Source organism: Malaclemys terrapin, chromosome 2 (genome assembly GCF_027887155.1).
Source record: "Malaclemys terrapin pileata isolate rMalTer1 chromosome 2, rMalTer1.hap1, whole genome shotgun sequence".
NCBI classification, from domain to species: Eukaryota; Metazoa; Chordata; order Testudines; family Emydidae; genus Malaclemys; species Malaclemys terrapin.
This window is the reverse complement of record NC_071506.1, coordinates 246,023,761-246,045,499: the sequence shown is the minus strand read 5'-3', so window position 1 is coordinate 246,045,499 and position 21,739 is coordinate 246,023,761. Positions and strand designations below refer to the sequence as shown.

The 21,739-nt window shown below is 40.9% G+C and overlaps 1 protein-coding gene across 1 annotated transcript in view; it reads left to right on the top strand.

Annotated features, from left to right (window-relative positions):
* Window positions 1-21,739, top strand: part of ITGA8 (integrin subunit alpha 8) — a 175,996-nt gene that overhangs the window by 89,910 nt on the left and 64,347 nt on the right. Inside the window, exons 18-22 of the mRNA XM_054020579.1 lie at window positions 1,150-1,287; window positions 1,699-1,766; window positions 2,539-2,686; window positions 10,729-10,821; window positions 20,854-20,933. Coding sequence (XP_053876554.1) covers window positions 1,150-1,287; window positions 1,699-1,766; window positions 2,539-2,686; window positions 10,729-10,821; window positions 20,854-20,933 — 527 coding nt within the window. The remainder of the gene's footprint in view (window positions 1-1,149; window positions 1,288-1,698; window positions 1,767-2,538; window positions 2,687-10,728; window positions 10,822-20,853; window positions 20,934-21,739) is intronic.

Sequence of the window (21,739 nt, the reverse complement as noted above, 5' to 3'; positions counted from 1 at the left end):
AGAACAAAACACTGAAACTCATTAGAAAATAACTATAAAGTAGAAAGACTTGGGTAAATCAGTTAAGCTCTTGGTGTCCCAGTTTCTTCAGCTATGAAACTAGGATAATAATGGTTACCCACCTTTATAAACCACTTTGAGATCTATGAAGGAAAAGTGGGACATAAGTGAAAAGTAATAATGATAATAGTGACTTATCCTCTCTTCATTCAGTGAACCCCTCTTTTTCTTATTTGACAGATCTGGAGTCCTAAATAGCTAATATTAAGCATCTATCTACTTAATCCACTTCCTCTGTGAAGGAAAAAGAGGTGAGGGTTATCAGTTGAGAGAGTCACCACATCCATTTTATTCAGAATCCTTGGAAGACCCATAGCAGCCTCATGGGCATATTTCCACCAAATCCCAGTAGCTAAGAAATATATGGAGCCCTCTGGAGTATTGCTTTAAACCTTTGTTCAACATAGCTGTCTAGTCTGAAGAGATAGTTTAGTAGAGCTGTCATTTAGTCTTTGTCTTCTCCTCAGACAACCTCCAGGATGACTACTGCTCCCCAGTCTCCAAGAGTGGGGCTTTGTGGAGGTATATTTATGAAGGAGAAAAGATTAGTGTTGCTCACCTGTAGTTGGAACTGCTTAATACACTGTCTGGGTAGGCATTAAGGCCACCCTGGAAGGGCAGAGGAAGGTGAGGTGGGGACAAGAAGGGCTTTAGCAGTATATAGGGGACTGCATAGGCAATAAAGATGGTGGACTTTTACCAAGGCTGATGTGTATAAATCCTTGGTTATGGAACAAACCAACAATATTGCCTCCACAGATCCACACGTGCCCTCCCTCCATTCCTGCCAGGTGGTCAAGAACTGATGGGAGTTTTAGATACGGCCTCATTCTAGGCTACTGCTTTGAAAAAGTTCTGAGTCTACGCAGCTCAGCAAGCTACTTCCAGAGTGTGGGTCTGTGGAGGCAATGTGTTCTGAGAACACCAGTTACAGGTGAGTAACCTCACTTTCCTAACTATACCACATAATCAAAAAATGTCTTCAAAGACGCTCTTCAAAGAATCATTGTTTTATTCTTTCAATAGAGACAAAACCCTGAATTCATGTGAATTAAAGTGTTGTTTTTATTATGTGATTACCTTTCACAGGATGAAACAGAATTTCGAGATAAATTATCTCCAATCAGTGTTAGTTTGAATTACAGCTTGGATGAATCCATTTTTGTAGATGACCTAGCTGTGAAACCAATACTGAACTATTATCAAGAAAGCACTGTTAGGGAGCAGGTATGGACCTTGCATGCAATATGTTCTATACATAAACATATTATCTGTCGCATCTTTCTTAATATAGTGTATCATTGTGTTCACAGAAGTTATGCAACAAGGGTTTAATTAATTCAGAATATGTATTTCATGGGAATAGATTACTATGCATCTTAACTCTTCCAGAACTACTGTTTTGATTGCATTGTAGAACATGTAAGCCCCAAGTTATAGTGGGGAAAAATTTTAAAGATTCATATATTCATATCTTAAAAACCATTACATACATAGTCACTGAGATTACTCATGAGGGTAAAGACTTGCAGAAATAACCCCTTCATTTGTGGCATTGCTGGTAATAATCAAAACAAGGAAGTGAATTGATTTTTTTCAAGGAAAAACTCTAATACCACCGGTACATGTTTTGAATAGGCTTACATTCTGGTGGATTGTGGAGAGGACAACATGTGCATTCCTGATTTGAAACTTTCAGCTACACCGTAAGTTTAAACAAAAAAATATGTGTGCTATACCTAATAGAATACAGGTGGTCATTAAAACAGCTCAGAAGAAAATATAGACACTTCTAACTGCCTTAACTACTAGATGAAATGTGAAACTCATGTCAGTTGCTGGCTATAACACTGCCTTCTTACTGATGCCAAGTACCAGGTTTGTTGGTGAATAAAATATTAGTCTGAAAAATTTTGCCCCGCTCTAGTCTCAGTGGACCTCAGGAGATGTGCTGGTTTTGGGGGCTGAAATCCTTTCTCATTCCATGGGGAAAAAGAGGCAGAGAGGGGAGCTGAAATCCCACTATACTTTTCTCCACTCCAAGGGAGCAGTGCAACGGGGACCCTCATGAAGTTTAGTCTCCTACATCAGCTATTCCTGTGTAGGTAGGGTGCAATCAGGGCTTTGGAATTTAATACAACTTGCTTTCCATATTCTGTTGTAACTCACTTTGACTGTCCACAGTGGCACATGTATTTGCCCTGACCCCTTCCTCACTGTTCTAGAGTACACTCCCTTTTTCACAATTTGCAAACCTGCTGTGGAGTTTCTCCGTGGGATTATTTTTGTGTTGGAAATTCTATGTCAAGTAGCTGGTTGTGCATAGAACTTGAAGGCAGATATTTTAGAAAATTGCTACATTTTTGAGTATAGATGCTAGGAGAGCAAATGGATCATACAGGTTGATTAATTGTGCATGTTTATAATCCAATTAATTATGTATTTTCAAAGTTCATGATCAGATGTATGTTTTTATAGAGATAAATATCAACTAATCATTGGAGAAGAAAATTGTGTCATGCTCATAATAAACCCACGGAATGATGGGGAAGGAGCCTATGAAGCTGAGCTTCATATAAAGATCCCACCTGAAGCAGATTACACAGGTGTTGAACGAAACCACAAGGTAATCATATTGGGGTGTTCTGTGTTTAAAGAAAAAAGACTGGCACAGAGTTAAAGCACCCTGTATATTCTAGCTAGGGTTAGATAACAGATTGGTGGCTTTAATCAAAAAAGTAGTACAAATCTTTTAAAATGTGTATTTACATTCAGATCAGTTGTTTTATTTTAGGCTATGTCTACACTTACAGTGGTGTGTATGGTCCATACACTGCACCCCTCCCAACAAGGGTATAAATAGATGGTGAGGCACTGCTAAGCACAGTTGCCAACTTTCACACAGTAAATAAGCACCCTGACTTTCACAATAAGCCCCAAATCAAGCTAATTCCATTTCAAAACAAGGCCAAAACAAGCCAGTCCCTCAAAACCCCAACGCTCTATGTGATTAGACCCCCCGGCGTGCAGTCTGGGACTGTGGTGGGGCTGCTGTGCACCCCTGACTCTCTCCCTCCCTTGCCCCTGCTTGCCCCCTTGCCCCTGCTTGCCAGGAGCTGATCAAAAAAAAGAAGCAACAAGCTACAAATCAAAAACTAGCCAACAAGCAACTCACAAGCAAAAAACAAGCCCAATTTCTGCGTTTTTTTTCCGCGGGTTTGGCATGTCTGTTGCTAAGCTGAGTGGAGTAAAGACATGCCAGAACCTTAGGGTATGTACCTGTCATGGCTCTCCAAGTGCCCAAGCAGTGCCTTCCATGGCTACACTGCTAAAAACAGTGTAGTGTCCCACGGCCTCCGAGCACAAGGAAAGGCTCCAGAAGTGGGGAGGCAGTGGGGAAAAGCTCCAGCAGCTCCCCACTGCTGGAGCCATTCCCTGCAGCAGGGAGCTGCTGGAGCCTTGCCCCATCACAGGGAAAGTCTCCAGTAGCAGGGAGAGCTCTGGCAGGGGGAAGGCAGAGGGGAAAGGATCTGGGCACAACATGCTTTTCACTGTGGCATGTAGTTACATGTATCCTACACGTGGCTGCCAGTATAGACAAGGCTTATACATAGGCCAAGAAACATGAAATCATAGGATATGATAATATTTAGACAGAGGCTATTTAAAGAAGCTTGTCCTTAAGCCCCACCCCAACCATTTGTTTTTTTAAACAGATCTCACTTATTCACTGCTGGACAGTAAGATTATATCCCCTCATCTGCACAGAAATCTCTTAAACTATTGCACCATCAACTTTTTTTTTCTGAATGTTTGGAATGTGACACACAGAAAGGCCCTGGGAATCAGAGGGGGAGTTAATTTCCTTGCAAGAGACAAATGTTGTTAATTGAGTTGAAAGTAATCTGCAATGTATTTCTTGATTCTTCTTCTGTCAATCTACTTTACTGATGGACTGAAAGTTGCAATAGGATAAACCCAGTTAAAAGAACTGATGATAAGGAAAGTGAAGATGTTATTGAGGATTATATTGTTAGAAATTAAAGAGAACTCCACCCCTCAAGTGCACTTAAAAATAATTTCCCTGACTCCTTGCTTCTCGGTGTATTTTTTCTTCTCTTGCTCTCTCACAGTAACTCTAGCTTTGTTGTTTGATGTACAGGAAAGAAGCTGTATTTATCATAATCTCGCTGGGTTATTTTACTCTGTTGGTCTCAAGAAGCAATAGACCATTCTTCCTGACATATGTGGCGGGGGGAGGGGATGTTGTTCCTAAACACTCTGAAGTTAATCAGAATCTTTCCATTTACTTCAATGGACTTTGGATTGGGTCCTGGAGAGGCGAGAGTCTTCTAATTAGAAATGTCAGGGAAAAAATTCCCCCAAAAAACTTTAGATGAAAAATGCCCTTTTTATCAAAATCTTTCAGGTTTTCGTTACAAAAAAAATTAACCCCTAACCCCCCAAAATGGTTTGTTTTCAACTACTGTAAAATGAATTATTTAGATCAAAAGTTTTCATTTTCTTTGATTTTTTTTTTTTTTTTTTTTTTTTTTTGTGGGAAGTAAAATACATTTCACGACCAGCTCTGCTTCTGAATGCTGATACAGACTTAATGAGGCTATTTTAAATTTTCCATACATTTGCACTCCCATGTTCTGTGCACTAGAGCAGACTGATTAACCTTTCATTCACATCTCTTAATGTCAGCCCTTATTCAGACAGAGAGATTGCTATTTATGTTCTTTTAAAAAAATATCAGAACATTAGTCCTAGTGTGCTCATAATTCTTAGGCAGCATTACATTGTGTATAGCAGATTTAGTTTTTGTAAACTTTGCATATAGTACTGAAAGCTAACCAATGACTTCTATTGATTTTAGAACTGTAAAAAAGTATACTATTCAAAACTTTATTGTTGAGTTTAATACAAATAAAAACCTAGAAAACACAACTCAAAATGTCTGTGCAACAGAGAAATTCATATTGTACTATTTGCCCATGTTATAAAATATGCATGTAGTATTTAATAAAAAATGGACTGTTCTCTATCTTCAGCTGCTTTTCTGTGCTACCACAGTTGTTCAAAGCTGTTGAAGTCCTGACAAAGATGAATACACAATCTCTGTCATTTAAAAAAACAAATTGAAATGAATGGATTAAAACATGCATCCTGTAAATCCTAATGTTCCTTTACACCCTTTCCTCTGCATTCTCATTGCACTCTACCTCTCTGTCATTATAGAAAGAGGAAGTTTGCCAAGAAGAGAAGTATTTACAACCATTTTTATCATCTCATTCCCAAAATGGCCTTACTTTCAGGTACATTAGGTTCATATGTTTAAAGGCTGATCCAATACAAATGCTGAAAGTATAAAAGAGTGCTTACAGTTGATCCTATTCATGAATAGAGTTTAAGTATCTTAACATGATGGATAGGCCTCTGGCTTGCCTTGCACAGGGCTAACTTTCAGCGTATTTGACTTTATCAAAACAACTTGCAGTGTGACACCCAAGATACACTCAGGTATGGAAACATAAGTCTCTTGGTTTGTAACCATGGGTGAAATCCTGGACCCGTTGAAGTTAATGGGGGTTTTGCTATTGGCTTCAGCAGGGTCAGGATTTCACCCTATGTCTCCATAAGTGTTTGTACCACACCTAGCACAATGAAGCCTTGATTCTGATTGGAACTCTGGGCACTGCTGTATATAAATAATCAGAAGTTCCACAGTAATTTCAGCAAAGTTCTTTAGATTTGTGATGGCACCAGTTGCCATCATGCCATTAGCCCTCTGCACCCAAGATTCCTCAGTGGCACTTCACTATATCAAAGGCAGTGGCCCTCTCCATGTCTATAATCAGTATTGTCCCTATATAACTGGCCTTCCTGTAACAGGGTAGAGACAATATGCTCCTCAAAACCAGTCCCAATGTAACAGCGGGATATAGTTCAGTTTAGATAAAACAAGTGGACCAAATTTATCCCTTTTACTTATTTATACACACTTTGGATACAGCAAAAGAGAAAAGAAGAAAAAGGAAAACACAGAAGAGTTTTAGGTTCAAATTCTTCTCTCAGTTACTCCAGCATAAACCCAGAGCAATGGATGTGTGATATTACTCCAATTTGCTCTATAGTTACTCTGGCTTAACTGAAAGATGTCCCTTGAATGTTACCTGTCTGATATGTCTATGGAAAGATTATTTTGGCTGTTCTATAAACTTTAGCTACTCAAGGAAAATGATAAAGCAATAATATTACTTTACAGGGCCCACAATGGATAAACTGTTCCGACTCCGCTGCATAGGAGGCACCATTGAGTGTGCTATGTTTGTATTGTTACTGTGTTTTACCTCAGGCTCTGATTCTCCATCACCTTGTACTTTGTGTAGCCAAATCAGAATGGTAGTTCTTTGCACTGGTATACATGACTATGAAAGTGCAACCCAGCGGAGAATCAGCTCCTCATCCCCTAGCTGTAGATTGATGCTCTTCTTAATCTTTAGGAGTAAAAGTCAAAAGATACCATTTGTTTTCTTTGTTTTCACTGCATATATTGATTCTTCCTTAAGTTGCCAATTGGTTAATGAAATACAGTATGATCAACCCTATTATTAGTAGCAGTAATTTAGATTGTGGTAGCATCTGGGAGCCCCAATCACCAACCGTAACCCCATTGTGCTAGGCATTGCAAACAGAACCAGTCCCTGCCCTGAAAAACTTATCACACTGATCTTGGATGGCACAATAAGCACAGGCTCTTGCCTTTCCACTCTGCAGGAGACTGGAGTCCAAATCCTCATAAAGTGATAAGTGAATGCAAATGAAGTGTTTTCCTAGCCCCTGCTAGGTGTTTGTCCACATGACAAAGACATTACACAGTTTGGCACGGCTCACTGTCTCTGCTCTGACTGGGAACAGCAGAGGCATTGCAGTCAAAATGAGAGCCTTGGCTGCAATGTATGGAGATGTTCTCCCATGGCTTCTCACACAAATAGCCAGTGCTATTAGCACTATGCTTTTGTGGGCGGGAGAGTGACACACTTAACAAAAAAATAAAAAAGCTTTCTTGGCTCACTTGTAAAATCTTGTTAGTGAAATGGATAAAAGGTTGCTAGCTAGATGAGATATGATTTAATTGGAACTAGATTATAAACCTCTTGGCACAGAGATCAGGTCTTCTAATGTTTGAATAGCAACAATCCATCTGCTGGCACTCAGTCAATTGAAAAGCATGTCCTGTCTGGGAAAATATAACATTATTTGTGAAAGACGGTTAAATAACTTTTTAAAGGGGGCAGGAGGGCATTTTTATTCAGTAGTCTGGATCCATTAACTACCCTATTACCAATTAGTAGTTCATTGCTGAGACAGCCAAGACAGTCCGTTTGTTCTTAGTGCTTAGTGTAGGCAGCTGGATTAGTTAAAGTATCCAGTCATTTTCCCGTTAAAATGTGCCCTGGGAGTACAAGTGTTAATTGGTGGGGTTTAGCTGCTGTTCAAGACTGCCAAAAAGGCCATGTGCTACTATAAAAATATAAATTGCTGCATACGGCTAGTAAAAGGGTTCTGTGGCTGAATCTACAATGTTGCTCAGTTACATGTGAAACCAATAGAACTGGCAATGCTGGATGTGGAAATCTCTCTCCTTTTTCTTGTTATCCTCCTTCTGCCACTTCTAATTTTGGTGTTCTACCTCTAACTTTGCTGTAACTACCTCTAAGAGGTGATCTCTGGGGGAAAAAAATGTATTACCAAAGATAATTTCACATTTTGGGCATCCTATCACAGACTGATCCTTTGCCCCATCCTTATACTGCACAAATTAGCTTTGACATTGTCTGTTACATAAATACTGTAACATCAGCCACCTACAGTCTAATTAAGGATCAGGCCACTGATTTTGCATGAATCTCTGATATTTAGTTCCAAAAGCCACTTATTTGCTTAGACTTTTTTGGCAGGAGGAAGTCACAAAGGGGTTGGTATACTTTGTGGTAGTGGATGGTACAACTTTTATATAACAACCTTAAACTATTACTAGTACTACTAGTACTGATGATTGGACATTTATGTAACATCTTAAACTAAATTTGCACAAGAGAAGGATTGAGTTGAATATGCATTTATGCACATAGATTCCCACACACATTTAACTGCAATTGTTAGCTTATCCACAGTGTGAGTGCCTATTCTTAGCTCCAAGCACCCTTGGCAAATCCTTTAAAAGCATGAAAAGATTTAACAGGTTAAATTACCTCACAGCAGAAATTAACCAACTGATAAGTTAGTAAAGGCAAATCAAAGAATACCAGCCCTTATCCCACTTCCTTTCCCCCAAAGTACTGAGCAAATAGATGGGATTTGCAACCAGATGTCTTAGTTACAGAGGTAGCTATACCTTTAACTCCTCCCTGGTCTCTGAGTGCACATCCTTAAGGTACCAGAATTCATGCCTTCACCTGTCCTGGATTGGAATCCCATAAGTCTCCCACTCTTAGACTAGAGCTCAGGCTACAACCTTCTGTGTACTGTCCATGATTTCTCAGCAGGTACAACTGGGCTCAGAACCTGCAAGTCTTCCCTTTGGGAGCTCTAACCAGTAGTTAATACAGTGACCAGGCAGCTTTATAAAAACAAAGTGTTATTTAATAGCATAGCAAAGCATGAGAGAAAAAGGAATTTAACACCTTAGCGGTCTCTATGCATGTCTATGCTCTCTAAGGCTTACCATCCCCAGGAAGGCCCAGCTGCATCAGACCCTCTCCATAGAGCCTGTCCCTGTGTCTCTCTGTCAGCCTGTTCTTCTGTGAACATCTAATTGACAACTGCCTCCCCCATGCTCTTGATACTGACTTTAACTGTTTTAAGTCCTTTTGATCTGTCTATTCCCAGCCTTGGAAATACAGCTGTGTAACTTTTGGGCTAAAGTGAAGAAGTATCTTCATGGCTAATAGCCCAGCTATTGTTTTGTAACATCCTAACAAGTTTATCATTAGGTGTTTTAACTGGACCCTTTGTGTTGTCTTCTAACAGCCCTGTCATGTGTACAAGGTCATTATTTCCTGAGGCAGTCACATTCAGTATTCATAAATCCATTCATATCTGCCCCTCATCCTTCACACCAGGTTTGAGTGATTCATGCAAAACTCAGGGACTTGTCCTTTATTAGATTGTGGATGGTTGAAAATGTATTAACCGGTGACCTTCATTAATCAGTATGAAGCAAAGCCAGATTGTCTGATACTGTATCCTCCTGAGAGAGAACTCTGGGCAAAGCCAATGAAGATGAGATGAAACATCCTGATACAAATTTAGCTTGACTCATTCTTTTTCTCTTCCGCTGCCAAAGGGATCAATGGATCCATTCCTCCCCACCCCTCCATTCTCCACACAATGTTGTTCCTAAGGTGGCCATCAAAGAGTCAGAGCTGCCATTCCTAATACAGGTACAAAGGTGCACAATATAGCAGCCCTTGGTTTGAGAGAGAAGGGGCTGTTGGCAGGGCGTTCTCCCTCGGGGGCCTGTGCCTCTAAAACCCATTCCTTGCCATTACAAGAGGCTGGAATGGTTATTAACCTCCTGGACATGCAGTAAAACTCACTTTTTTTCCCCTTCCTACAAAGGGAAGTTGGACATTCCCCAACAGTAATATTGACAGTATCAAGAGATGGTGTCACGGGCAGGGGCTTCACAGTTGCTTCATTTAGGAAATGTACAACCCTTGCCAATCTCAACTAACAATGGACTCAGCAGGTCCACACTGTCCTTCACCAGCCAGGAAGGGCATGGGTTGAACTTGCAGGCTGTGTCCTGAAGTTCTCCCAGCTCTTTCTTATATAAAGAATGACCTGTCGTGTATTACCTAATCTGTGGGAACTTTAAAATTAAACAAAATTAGGTGGGTGGGGACCTACAGCAACAATTCCAGATGCATCCTAATTTTTAGAAGATCAGTGACTTCGGTTGTTACTTCTGAGTTTGTTTCTCTTATTAAAGATGCCAAAAAGGAAAACAGAAAAGACTGATCTTACTTTGGTTTGTTTCTAGTCTGTCTTTTAACTTCCACCATCTTACAACTGCTGCTTCCTCTGCACTTAGCACTTTGTATATAGGATTTTATACTTTGTACATAGATGATATGAGAGGCATGAGCTGCAGGGGAAGTAGAGGGGGAAACATCAGAACAAACTTTACATTGACTTCTCTATAGAAAACGTGAACATATCTTTGCTAGAGGAAGATGAGAACATGTCTTCAAAGTTATTCTTAATGCAGAACAGCACAGGCTAGACAATAGGGTGACCAGATGTCCCGATTTTATAGGGACAGTCCTGATATTTGGGTCTTTTTCTTATATAGGCTCCTATTACCCTCTGCCCCCTGTCCCAATTTTTCACACTTGCTGTCTGGTCACCCTACTAGATGATAGGGTACAGGACTGAGAGTTGGGAAGAAATTAAATGGTCTCTCTCTCTCTCAAAATACTGGCTAGTTTCTCATTTGTTTCTTTTTGGTGTCAGACTCCCTCCACTGGCCAACAGTAACCAATTAAGAGTCCATGTAGAGATGCACACGGGTTTGAAATCAAAAGAAATTTCATAAACAAAAGGATACACTTTGCTCTGACCTTTGACCTCCATATTGGTGTTCTTTTGTTACAGGCACTACGTGTATTGAGTTGTGATTACAAGATGGAAAATGAAACTAGAATGGTGGTTTGTGACCTTGGAAATCCCATGGTGGCTGGAACAAATGTAAGAGAAAACCAGATACATTTGCTGATTTTATCTAATTGAATTTTAAGGGAAGCTAATGGAAATCTACTCAATTAGCAGAATGCATCCCAATAAGCAGCAGCTAAAACAAATTTTTTTATCTGGACAGGAAATTGTTGGTGTAATAACATATAATACTATACTGCCTTAGAACTAATAATCTGATGCTTGAAAACATTCATGATTTTCGGCCTGTTTCTGCTCTCACTTACACCAGTGTAAATTGGGACTCATTCCATTAGTATCACTGGCATTTCACCAGGGTAATGAGATTGGAATCCTGATTCATAGTGGTAGATGTGTTCATTTTCTCCTTTTAATGTGACTTCATGTAGTGGGGCACCTCCCCCACTCCAGCAGAAAAAGGGTTAAAGTTAGCCCTGGGAGAAGGTTGTGCCTGAGAGTTGCTAAACTGGGTTGATTGGGGATGCGGCCACAGCTGGGCCACGCCCCAATCAGCTGCCTATATAAAAAGGCTGTGAGCCAGAGGCCCAGGACAGTCTCTTTCCAGGCTGGAAGAGAGCAGGGCCTAGCTGCCTGCAGAAAGGGTCCTGGGAATGAAGCAGGGCTGGGGAGAAGCAGGGGTGCTCCAGGCTGGCAACTCCCCAGGCTGCAGGGCCTGGTCCAAGGCCCATAGAGGTACTAGGAGGCAGAGGAAGGCAGCAGGTCCAAAACCCCCTTGCCTATGATGAGTGGCTTTTACACTGCAGTCTGCCCCAGTGAGTGGGGGCTAGATGGTGACTGGCAGTAGCCCATGACTGAGGCAAGGTGGGGATAGAGGGTTGGGGGTTCCCCTGGGTGTGGAGACCCTGAGACTATGGGGGTATTGCCAGGGGAAGCACCCCAAAGACAAGGGGCACTGGATTCGGGGGGGCGGGCAGCAGCAGGACACCAGCTTGCAGAGGGCGCTCTGTGCTGGAAAGAGCTAATTCCCAACAACCAGCAAGAGGCGCCATGGCAGCGAGTCCCGCACCTTTACACTTCAGTAAAGAATATTTTATTGTTCTATTCTGTAAGTGAAATCTTATTGGGGCCCAATTCTGATCTCACTCACACCAGTGTAATTCTTTTGGTTGAATCCCATTTACCCCAGCGCAAATGAGGTTTGACTCATAATTAGTATCATCACAAAGATCTTCTAAGGTAAAGAAATTCTACTTTTTAAAGATAAATGATGAATATCATAAATGCTATATCAACAGCGCTGGCTAACATAATGCAATGCTCTATTTTAACCATTCTACTGCTGAACAATGTGTTTGCTGTAGTCTAAGCTGTTATTTATACTGCCCTACAAGAAATGCATTCTTTCTGGCATCACAGAAAATTATAATCCACATTTGTCCCCGAATCTCCCTATTTTGGGTTTCTCCTGAGCCAAAACAGAGAATTTGTCAATTGGCAGGTTGTGCTGTGTTTTTATGAACCAGTATTTGTGAGAGAAGGTTGAGACAATCAAGTTAATTGCAGCATAAACCACCATGGCACTTTTTGGCAAGTATTCTGGCTACAGTGATTGAAGATGGGCTGAGGGAGGTGGTGTTTGGCCCTGGATTAGGTTTGGGTATCTTTGTGGCTTGGGAGCAGAAATGCTGCTCATTCCATGGGGGCATCCTCTCCTTCTGTCTCTTGACAAAACAGCTCAGGAAAAACTCCAGCAGCAGAACCTGACAGAGTTTCCTCCCACAAGAATCCTCTCCCATTTTTTACATACTATAAAAAGCTTGGGTTTAATTACGTTTTTGATATTTAGTTAAATGGTCATAGCATTACCCCTTTGAATTATGGTTATGTGAGTATCCACATACAATCATAATTCAAAGGGGTAATGCCATGACCATTTAACTAAATATCAAAAATGTAATTAAATCCAAGCTTTTTTTAGTTACATAATAAGCCATGCTAATAAAACTGAGCAAGACAACTCCTATGTGAATGAATTGTAAACCTATAAAATAATAGCTTTTAATTGGAAATTAGCATTGCTCACATTTTAAATTGGTAGGAGCTTAGCTGGATACCCCAATATTAGTGCAGTAGCTTTACAAGGTACTTCATAATCTAAGATACCCAATATAGCGGTTAGCAACAACTAGCAAAAACTGGTATTTCTCTCCTTAAACTTTCTCTAGATGGGAATTTTCTAGGTTGCTGTCTTGACACAGTTATTCCTGCATGATATCAAGCCAATGTTTCTTCATGCATTATTTTTATAGTAGATCCCGCTCTGTTAGATGATTTTCAAATATTCAAGATGGGCCTGTCTCTGTTCTGAGAAATTCACAGTCTAAATGCTGACAAATAAAGAGGTTAGAGGAAGAACTGTCATAGGCTGAGCTGACCTTTTAATGGGTTTGGGACTCAGCTACACTTTTGCCAGTCTTAGGCCACCATTCCAAGTGAAGCAAATGAGTCCATGGGTTTTGTGAGGGAAACATCTGGTTAGAAGCTAGGGCTGCTGGGGAAGATAGCAGCCTGAAGTTAATCAGAGAGAGGTTGGGGAGAAATATCTTAGAAGAAGGCAGCTGACAACTCACTAGAGCACCCAGGCAGAAGGTCTGGGAGAGAAATATGCAAGGACCCTGTTGAGGGATGAGCCTTGGCTGAGGGACATGCAGGGAGCAGGAGCTTGCAGGGCGAGAAGCTCTGGCTATGTAAGGGTTGACAGGACTTGAACCCAGACCTGCAGGGCTCCCAGGCACTTACCATCCCCACACTGCCACCCAGTGGCAGCTGTAACCTGCACTCTCTCAGTGACCCACAATCCATAGAAGTTCAGTGCCACAGGACGTTCTGCCTTGAGTGACCTGACTGACCGTGGCCTTAGTGATCCCTGATTGGCTCCTTGTCCCTCTATAAACCCACAAGATGTACCAGGAAGTGTTCAGGCAACACTTGGATCCCCAACTAGCTGCTGTAGTAGTAGCAACTGCCTAGCTTCCCTGTTCCTGAATTCCCCTTATTGACCTTGACTGTGACATGGATTCTGACTCCTGATTGACCCCTGGAATCCCAACACAAACCCCAATACCTGGTATTGACCCTTGACCTGATTCCTGACTCTGCCTCCAGCTCTCACTCTCAGCTTGACTCTTGACTCTGATACTGGCTCTGATGTCTGGCTTCCTGGAACCCCAAGCTCCTGCCACTAATTCTGCCTACCATCACCCAGTATCCTGACAGGCAATGAGGACTGTGAGCCTGGAAGGAAGAGCTATATGGATCCTGAAGCCCATTTAACTGAATGGATTAACTGAGCCGGGAAAAGAGGGCTAGAAAGTTTTTGAGTTTTATGTTAATAAGCCTGACACCTAAAAGGGGAGAGTTACTGAGAAAACTTAGTATGAAGTTTTCTTAATGAGGTGAGTGGAAGGTAAACAAAAGCAGTAGATGAGCCTGAAAGCAGGCTTTGTAACCAGTCCTGCAAGAATAAGCAACTTACATATGCATCAACTGTGAGCAGTATGGCAGAAAGGGGAGGGAATTAAATGAGAACAGGGTAGGCATTGCAGATGTGCTCAGGGAGGTTGTACCATATGTAGGGTGCTGTGTAGGAGATGCAGGATGAACATAAAGGGGCACCAACAATATATCAAATAAAGGACAAATCCTGTCTGTAATGTGCATGTTCCCTGCCAATGGGCTGGGACGTTCCCTGAAATAACTTGAGAAGATCTGGGTATGAGAGTGGACAATTCCATACCTACCTCCAATCAGGCTGTGGAATATCAGTAGAGCCACTCTGTTGCTATTGTTGCCCTCCACCCCACTCTGCTTTGTCTCCAAAGGCCTCATCCCTGCCTGGCCCCTGCATGAGCCTTACCCCAAAGTCTACCAGCACTAGGATTCAGGGAGACTCTGAACTCTCTGCAGTCTTCCCACTTGTCCCCATGCAGCATAACCAAACCAGTTCCACTGCATGCAGGGCCTTCTACAGCCCTTTCTTGGTCCCACATGATCTGACCCTAAAGCAGGAGTGTTCTCATCTGTCATCTCATAATTTGTCATTCTTACATCATAGTTGATCACTTCCCTGTTTTCCTGCAGGATGAGGTCTAAAGCTGAAATTAATGTAACATTACCAAATATTCCTAAACCAAATATTTCATTAGACTAGATAAACCTTGTGGTCCTGTCTAACCCTATGATTCCATGATTAAGGTGGAGAGGAAATTGTAAACAGAAAACTTCATTTAAAACATAAGAACATTACAGTTTATACATAGGGCTTCTGTTGGGGGAGGGGGGGAGTATTTCATTTTTTAGTGTTTATTTATAGCAATTTTTGAGTTTCATGTTTGTTCAAAAACCAGGGGGCTTCGAGACTCTCCTTGTATATACTGTAGTGAGTAATGCACATATATACATTTATATTATATACATTACCCATTATAATATGTACAACTGTAATCTCTTTGAAATGTTCCCTACTGTGCACCAGAAGGGTCTGCACAGGCCAACTGATGTGCAACATATTTAGGCATGTTAGAAATCATACTCCATAGTCTGCATTAGTGTTCTTTGTAGACAAACCCTTAGGTACATGTAAGCATTTATGGTGTTTTTCTGGTGTTTATTTCATCACTATTTATTGATTTTAAAAAAAACCCTAAAATCAGAAGCCCTATTTATAAGAAAAGAACCAAGCTTTTGAAAGTCAAGGTAAATGAAGACTGTAATTTTAAAAAATCCAAACATCAACAAGTTTGGATATACCACATAAGCTTTGAATACTAACTTTAACTCTGGAACTAGTTCTCATGGGGGCCTAGTAAAGGCCAAAGGACTGGAGTTCCTGTACCAGACAGTTTCTAAGCTGTGTGATGGCAAACCAAGTTAGCACATTTCCAACAGTGAAATACCAGTCATTTCTTCAAATCACATAACTCATAAACAGCTGCTCTGATCCACCTCCAACTTTGTAAAACACTTATGCTCTGGCAAGAGATCAGTGGTTTTTAAAATATTCAGTCAGAAAGGGATTTTTTGTAGCTGTTGTGGGGGTGAGATCATAATCAAACATTCTTAAACCCTTAACTACAGAGACACAACAGTGCCTCTTCAATACCTGGAGCCCCTACAATTCTGCAGCAATTTAAGACCAACTTGTTTGGAAAGCACATTTGTGTGGCAGGGTTTAGTGACGTACCCTGTGGAATACTACTACTGCAGTAAAACTTAGAACTGTCTGCAGTGTCACATCTTCAGAATATGTTCTTAGGAGCAGGATGACAGGGTCTCTGGCTTTTGCCAAATCAATGATTTTGAAATCATTTACTATTCATAAAATGTACTTAACCTTTTCAAAACATTAAAAAACAGGAAAAACCACACAGTGTGGCCCAGAATGTTGACTATAACTTCATGCTGCCACTCCAAAGTAAATATACTTGCACTAAAGCACAGGACAAGAGGCAGAAATTGAATCTAAATATTTTTAACGGAAATGATTGTCTAGTACACTGAAAGGTATCAGATGGAGAGTCTTAAAGACTGAAGTCCTTCCCAAGTCATTACCATTTCTGATGGCTGTTCCATGGCCTCAATGAAATTTATTCTACATACTAATGGGAGGTGTCTGCCAATAATGTTGGAGTTTTTAATGAGGTAATCTCAGCAAGAGAGGTCAAAGATTGAATGGAGATTGGAAATGAATAGGGATAAGGCACACTTAACGTGGGAAAGCGCTTTATCGTTCCCTATCTGACTGCCCAGCAACAATGAATCTATCAAAGCCATTCGCTAGAGAAGAAGTGAACAAGGCCATAACACTCACCGAACCTGGCAAGGCTGCAGGCCCAGACAGCATCTTCCCAGAATTTCTGAAAAATGTATGGCAACATGGCCATGACTGGGTGACGCAGTTCTTTCCCATCATGCATGCCGTTGGCCAAACACCCAAGGTATGGAAACAGGGAAAGGTCATCGTCATCCCGAGACCAGAGAACGCAGCCCCACACTGAAAAAACACCAGCTGATATCATTACTATGTGTAGCGTACAAGCTCTTGGAAAGGATGTTACTCCAGACAGTTATACTACATCCCTAAAGAGTATTTAGGCCAGGACAAAGCAGCTGTGATCAGATAATAAGACAGAAAATATCATATTGCCTCTATATAAATCCATGGTATGCCCACATCTTGAATACTGCATGCAGATCTGACTGTCCCATCTCAAAAATATATATTGGAATTGGAAAAGGTACAGAAAAGGGCAACAAAAATGTTTAGGGGTATGGAACAGCTTCCATGTGAGGAGAGATTAATAAGACTGGGAACTTTCAGCTTGGAAAAAAGACAACTAAGGGGGAGGATGTGATAGAGGTCTATAAAATCATGACTAGAGTAGAGAAAGTAAATAAGGAAGTGTTATTTACTCCTTCTCATAACACAAGAAATAGGGGGCACCAAATGAAATTAACTGACAGCAGATTTAAAGGAAGTATTTCTTCACACAACGCACAGTCAACCTGTAGAACTCTGTCAGAGGATGTTGTGAAGGCCAAGACTATAACAGTTCATGGAGGATGGGTCCATCAATGGCTATTAGCCAGGATGGGCAGGGATGCAAAACCATACTCTGAAGTGTCCTTAGGCTTTGTTTGCCAGAAGCTGGGAATGGGCAATAGGGGATGGATCACTTGATGATTTCCTGTTCTGTCCATTCGCTCTGAACAACTTGGCATTGGCCACTGTTGGAAGACAGGATACTGGGCTAGATGGACCATTGTTCTGACCCAGTATGTTTGTTCTTATGTTTTTATGTTCCACCTGAGCAGCCACCATGGAAAGAAGTGTTTGAATGTCACCTTCTGTGGCACCAAATTCAATTACGAGTATTTTCCAAAATATTTCGGGGTGGTTCTGGATAGAAGCTCCATATACCACCAACATCTGATGAAGACAGCTGCCAAGATAAATGCTAGGAACAATATAGTCCACAAACTAGTTGGGGCACAGATCCTCACACCTTGCAGACAGCCACCTTGGCCCTTGTTTTCTCAGCAGCTGAATACTGCATGCCCATATGTACAGGGGTGCGGAATTCAACTCCGACAGTCTAACTTCCTGTTCTCATGCATATCTTATCACCATCCCTCCAAAAGAGAAGCATCAACAATATGAGCATGTGATAGTGAACCCAGACTTTGCCATCTGTAAAGACCTCCAACCCCTCTGCCCCATTCGACATCCCACCATAAGTCCAGGAACACCTTGGCAGACAAAGCTCTCAAAACCTCAAGACTGTCACCAAAAGATAATGAGATTTGAGAAAATAGCAGGGTCAAGAATCAAGACCTGCTCATGGATCCTACAGACCAACCACCTGGCTTCACCATACTACATAAGATATGGATGACAGTGAACCACACCAGAACCACACACCTGCATTGCCTACTACACAAATGGAAAATGAAGGATGATTCAATATATGAACGTGGAAAAGCCATCCAAACCATGGAACACCTAGTGAACAACTGCCCTCTAAAATACTTCTCTGGAAGGACAGCCTTGATTCGTTCCATGTTACCAGAAGCCATATCGTGGATGTCAACCTTTAATGTTGCTTTTGAAGTTGCCACACAAAAGAAGATGATGTGCTAGTGTAGGGAAGTTTGCCTGTTTTGTTGGTATACAGAGATCTCAGTCTCCACGGTTGCCAATGTTGTACCTTTTGTATGCACTAAAATACATTTTTCAAAAATAAGATTAATGTGGGTTGTATGTAGGCAGTAAGTGAGAAGCAGTCATCTGTCTCCTAGCATAATCCTAGGTGCCATAATAATAGAATGGAGCCTTAAGAAACACCATAGGGAATCTGATCTGGTTCATGATAATATAATCCTGACAAAACTAATAAACCTCATTTGGAAAATGAAAATGAAAATCGTGTTAATATTGTGCCAATAAAGATAAACTTGCTGCTAGAGATCCAGCAACATACTGGCCACTCCAGTGGCCTCTGGAGATTTACCAGTGGCATCTCTGAGACCTTTGCTCCATTATTGTTAGTAGAGTCAACTACTCTCAGCCATAGAAAAGACATATGACCACACAGAGGCAACATCTGCAGTTCATTAGTATTTTACGGTAGGAGTGCTATTTCAGTATTAAATAAGGGATTAAGCCCAGGCTGATAGAGGTCTAATAGATCATCAAAACTGCAGTGCATGTCTGCTCCATTAGATGAGAGGGAAACTGTATCTCTGCTTCACTGGATCTCTCTTACATTAACACTAATAAAAATTCACCATACACTGGCCATTAGATACAGTGGAAAAAATCCTGAATTTCTTACCTTGCTTTCTTACTTCACTCAGTGAAACATAGGTGCGGGAACTAGGGTGTGGGGGGTGCTGCAGCACCCCCAGGTTTTGTGCAGGGTCCCGGCTGCTGGCCCTGCACCCAGGGTCCTGGCACTGCTGGTTCCATGCCTGGGGCTCTCCTCCTGGCCCTGTGCCCAGGGTCCCAGCTGCAGGACCTTTGCCTGCGGTTCTGTTCTCAGCCCTGTGCCCAAGGTCCTGGCTGCAGGACCCGTGCCTGGGGCTCTGCTCCTGCCCCCAGCTGTGCTTCCAGACTCTGCCCCTTTACTCCTGTCCGTGTCCTCCCCCCTCCCTGAGCCACAGTTTGGTCCTGGCCACAGCTCTGGGGAGAGGGGGCTCAGATAGGGTTAAGGAGCAGGTGCGAGGTAAAAGGTTTGGGGACCACTGGCTTTCAGCACGCCCAGTGTAAAGAGTGTTCCAGCACCACTGCAGTGAAAGGTTTTGCTTCATTAAATTTAAATAATACTTTAAATGTATGTGTGTTGCAGATACATTTTTGATACTGCCACCATCATAATCATCAGAATGTAGCCATAATGACAAATTAAGTCCCTTCCATGCCTTCAGGCATCTATTCAGCATCAGCTTACTTCAGGAGTAGTTTCTGTTCATCTTAAACACTACAGACAATGACAAGAATCATCAGTGATTATGCTGTTTAAATGATTGAAAGACAAAGACCTGAACTTGCAGCAGGCTTTTATGCTAACAATATTGCCTTCCACATAGCACAAAATGAATAACTGAAGGAAAAAATTGAAACATTTCACCCTAAAAATAGTCCTCTAGATGGATTTAAACTCACCAATCCACCATTATGTGCTGCAAGTGAAGAAAGAGAGGAAAAATTAACGGCAGACTTAAAGTATCAAGACTGGCATTACTCCAAGATGGCTGGTAAAACATGAGAAATGACCAAATAGTTACTAGAAGCATAAATGCAGGATGAAATGCATTCCTCTTGAATGCTGTTGATTCTAGGTCTGAAAAGAGAACTGTAGATTATTGTGTTTGTGTTGGTGAAGATGCCACATGAGCAAGCAGAGAAAAGTAGGACAAAGAGGTCTCCTCCACTTGTTCAAACAAGAAAATAAAATGAAAAAAAAAATGAGAACTGAGAAGTTCAAACTTTGGTTGAAAATGGAGGATTGATGGCCCAGTTTCCCAACGATACCTGATGGAATTCTCAAGAAGAATTTGTTTCTAAATATGCATTTATTGCCATGCAACCAACATTTTCAGGGAGCACAAGAAGGGTTCTGATCAAAACAGTGTGTGTATGATGATGCAAGGCAATAAATGTAATTTGAGGAGGATTCAGCGAGCCTTTACAGGCTGAACACTGCTGGCACAGTTTCAGTTCCAAATGAAAAACATTTCAAGTAGTCCTGCTTCTATATATTTTTAATTGACTAGATTTTAGATTAATGGTGTCCCCTTAATAGTTATTAATGCACAATTGCACACTGCTTGTACAAATCTAAAAATCATAACTTTAAAGAGTGCTGGTTTTCCCATGATGAGTCATGTCTTTAAAACTGCCACTTTTAATAACTGACTCTTTCAGTTGTTTTGGTGGTGGGAGTGCACACTTTAATGAGTGTCTTGATTAGGTTCACTACAAAAAATAAGACATTTAAACCATCCTTTCAAAATGTTACTCACAAAATGTTTGTTTTTTCCTAGTTCTCCACTGGCATCCGATTTTCTGTTCAGCATTTTGAAAATGCCGATTTCAGCATCAAGTTTGAACTGCAAGTAAAAAGGTTAGATATTTTTACCAAGTTCACGATGATTTAAACTCTAAATATATATCCATATTTCAAAACTAGTGCTAAGAAGATTCATTGTAACTCTACAGTGGAAGTAATTATTCTATGGCCTTTCCTTTTGCAGATGTTTTCTAGAGGAATCTAAAATTGGTACAGACCACTCTGTTGGCTTTTAGCTAAATCAGCTACAGGAACATGTTGAGGGTTTTTCATTTGTCAAAATTCATTTCTTCTGGTTGTGGTCAGTGGTTCCATGGGGGGGTGCCAGGTTTATGGAATTTAAACTTGATATTCCCTTTCAGAATTGTTTGAAACACATAATTAGGCATGGCAGAATTCAATTATATATATTATCCAATCAAAGTGTGTAGATATATAACATTTTGATTGGATAATATTGAAGTTTGTTTGTAAGCATTTCTTCCAATTTATATTTTAAAATTTTCACAGTTGTGGGAAATTATGGGGATGTCAGACTGTAGGAGTGGTCGACAATAATTATTTAATGACAGTAGATTATGAAATTCAAAAAGTTAAAGCTTTATAACCATTAAAACACAATTGCATATTTTGACGTGATCTTGACAAAGTAAATGTTTTAAAATCAGACTCTACTAAGTTCTCAAGCAGCATTTTTATTGCCAAACTAAATTTTGATTACTATTGATGGAAATATTTCTTCATTGGTTTGTGTTTGTGCTGAATGATAAAATCTGATCCTTCCAAGCCTAAATATAATCCAAGCTTTAGAAACACATCCTGATGGAGAATAAAAGAGACTGGCTTCTCCCTTATGCCTG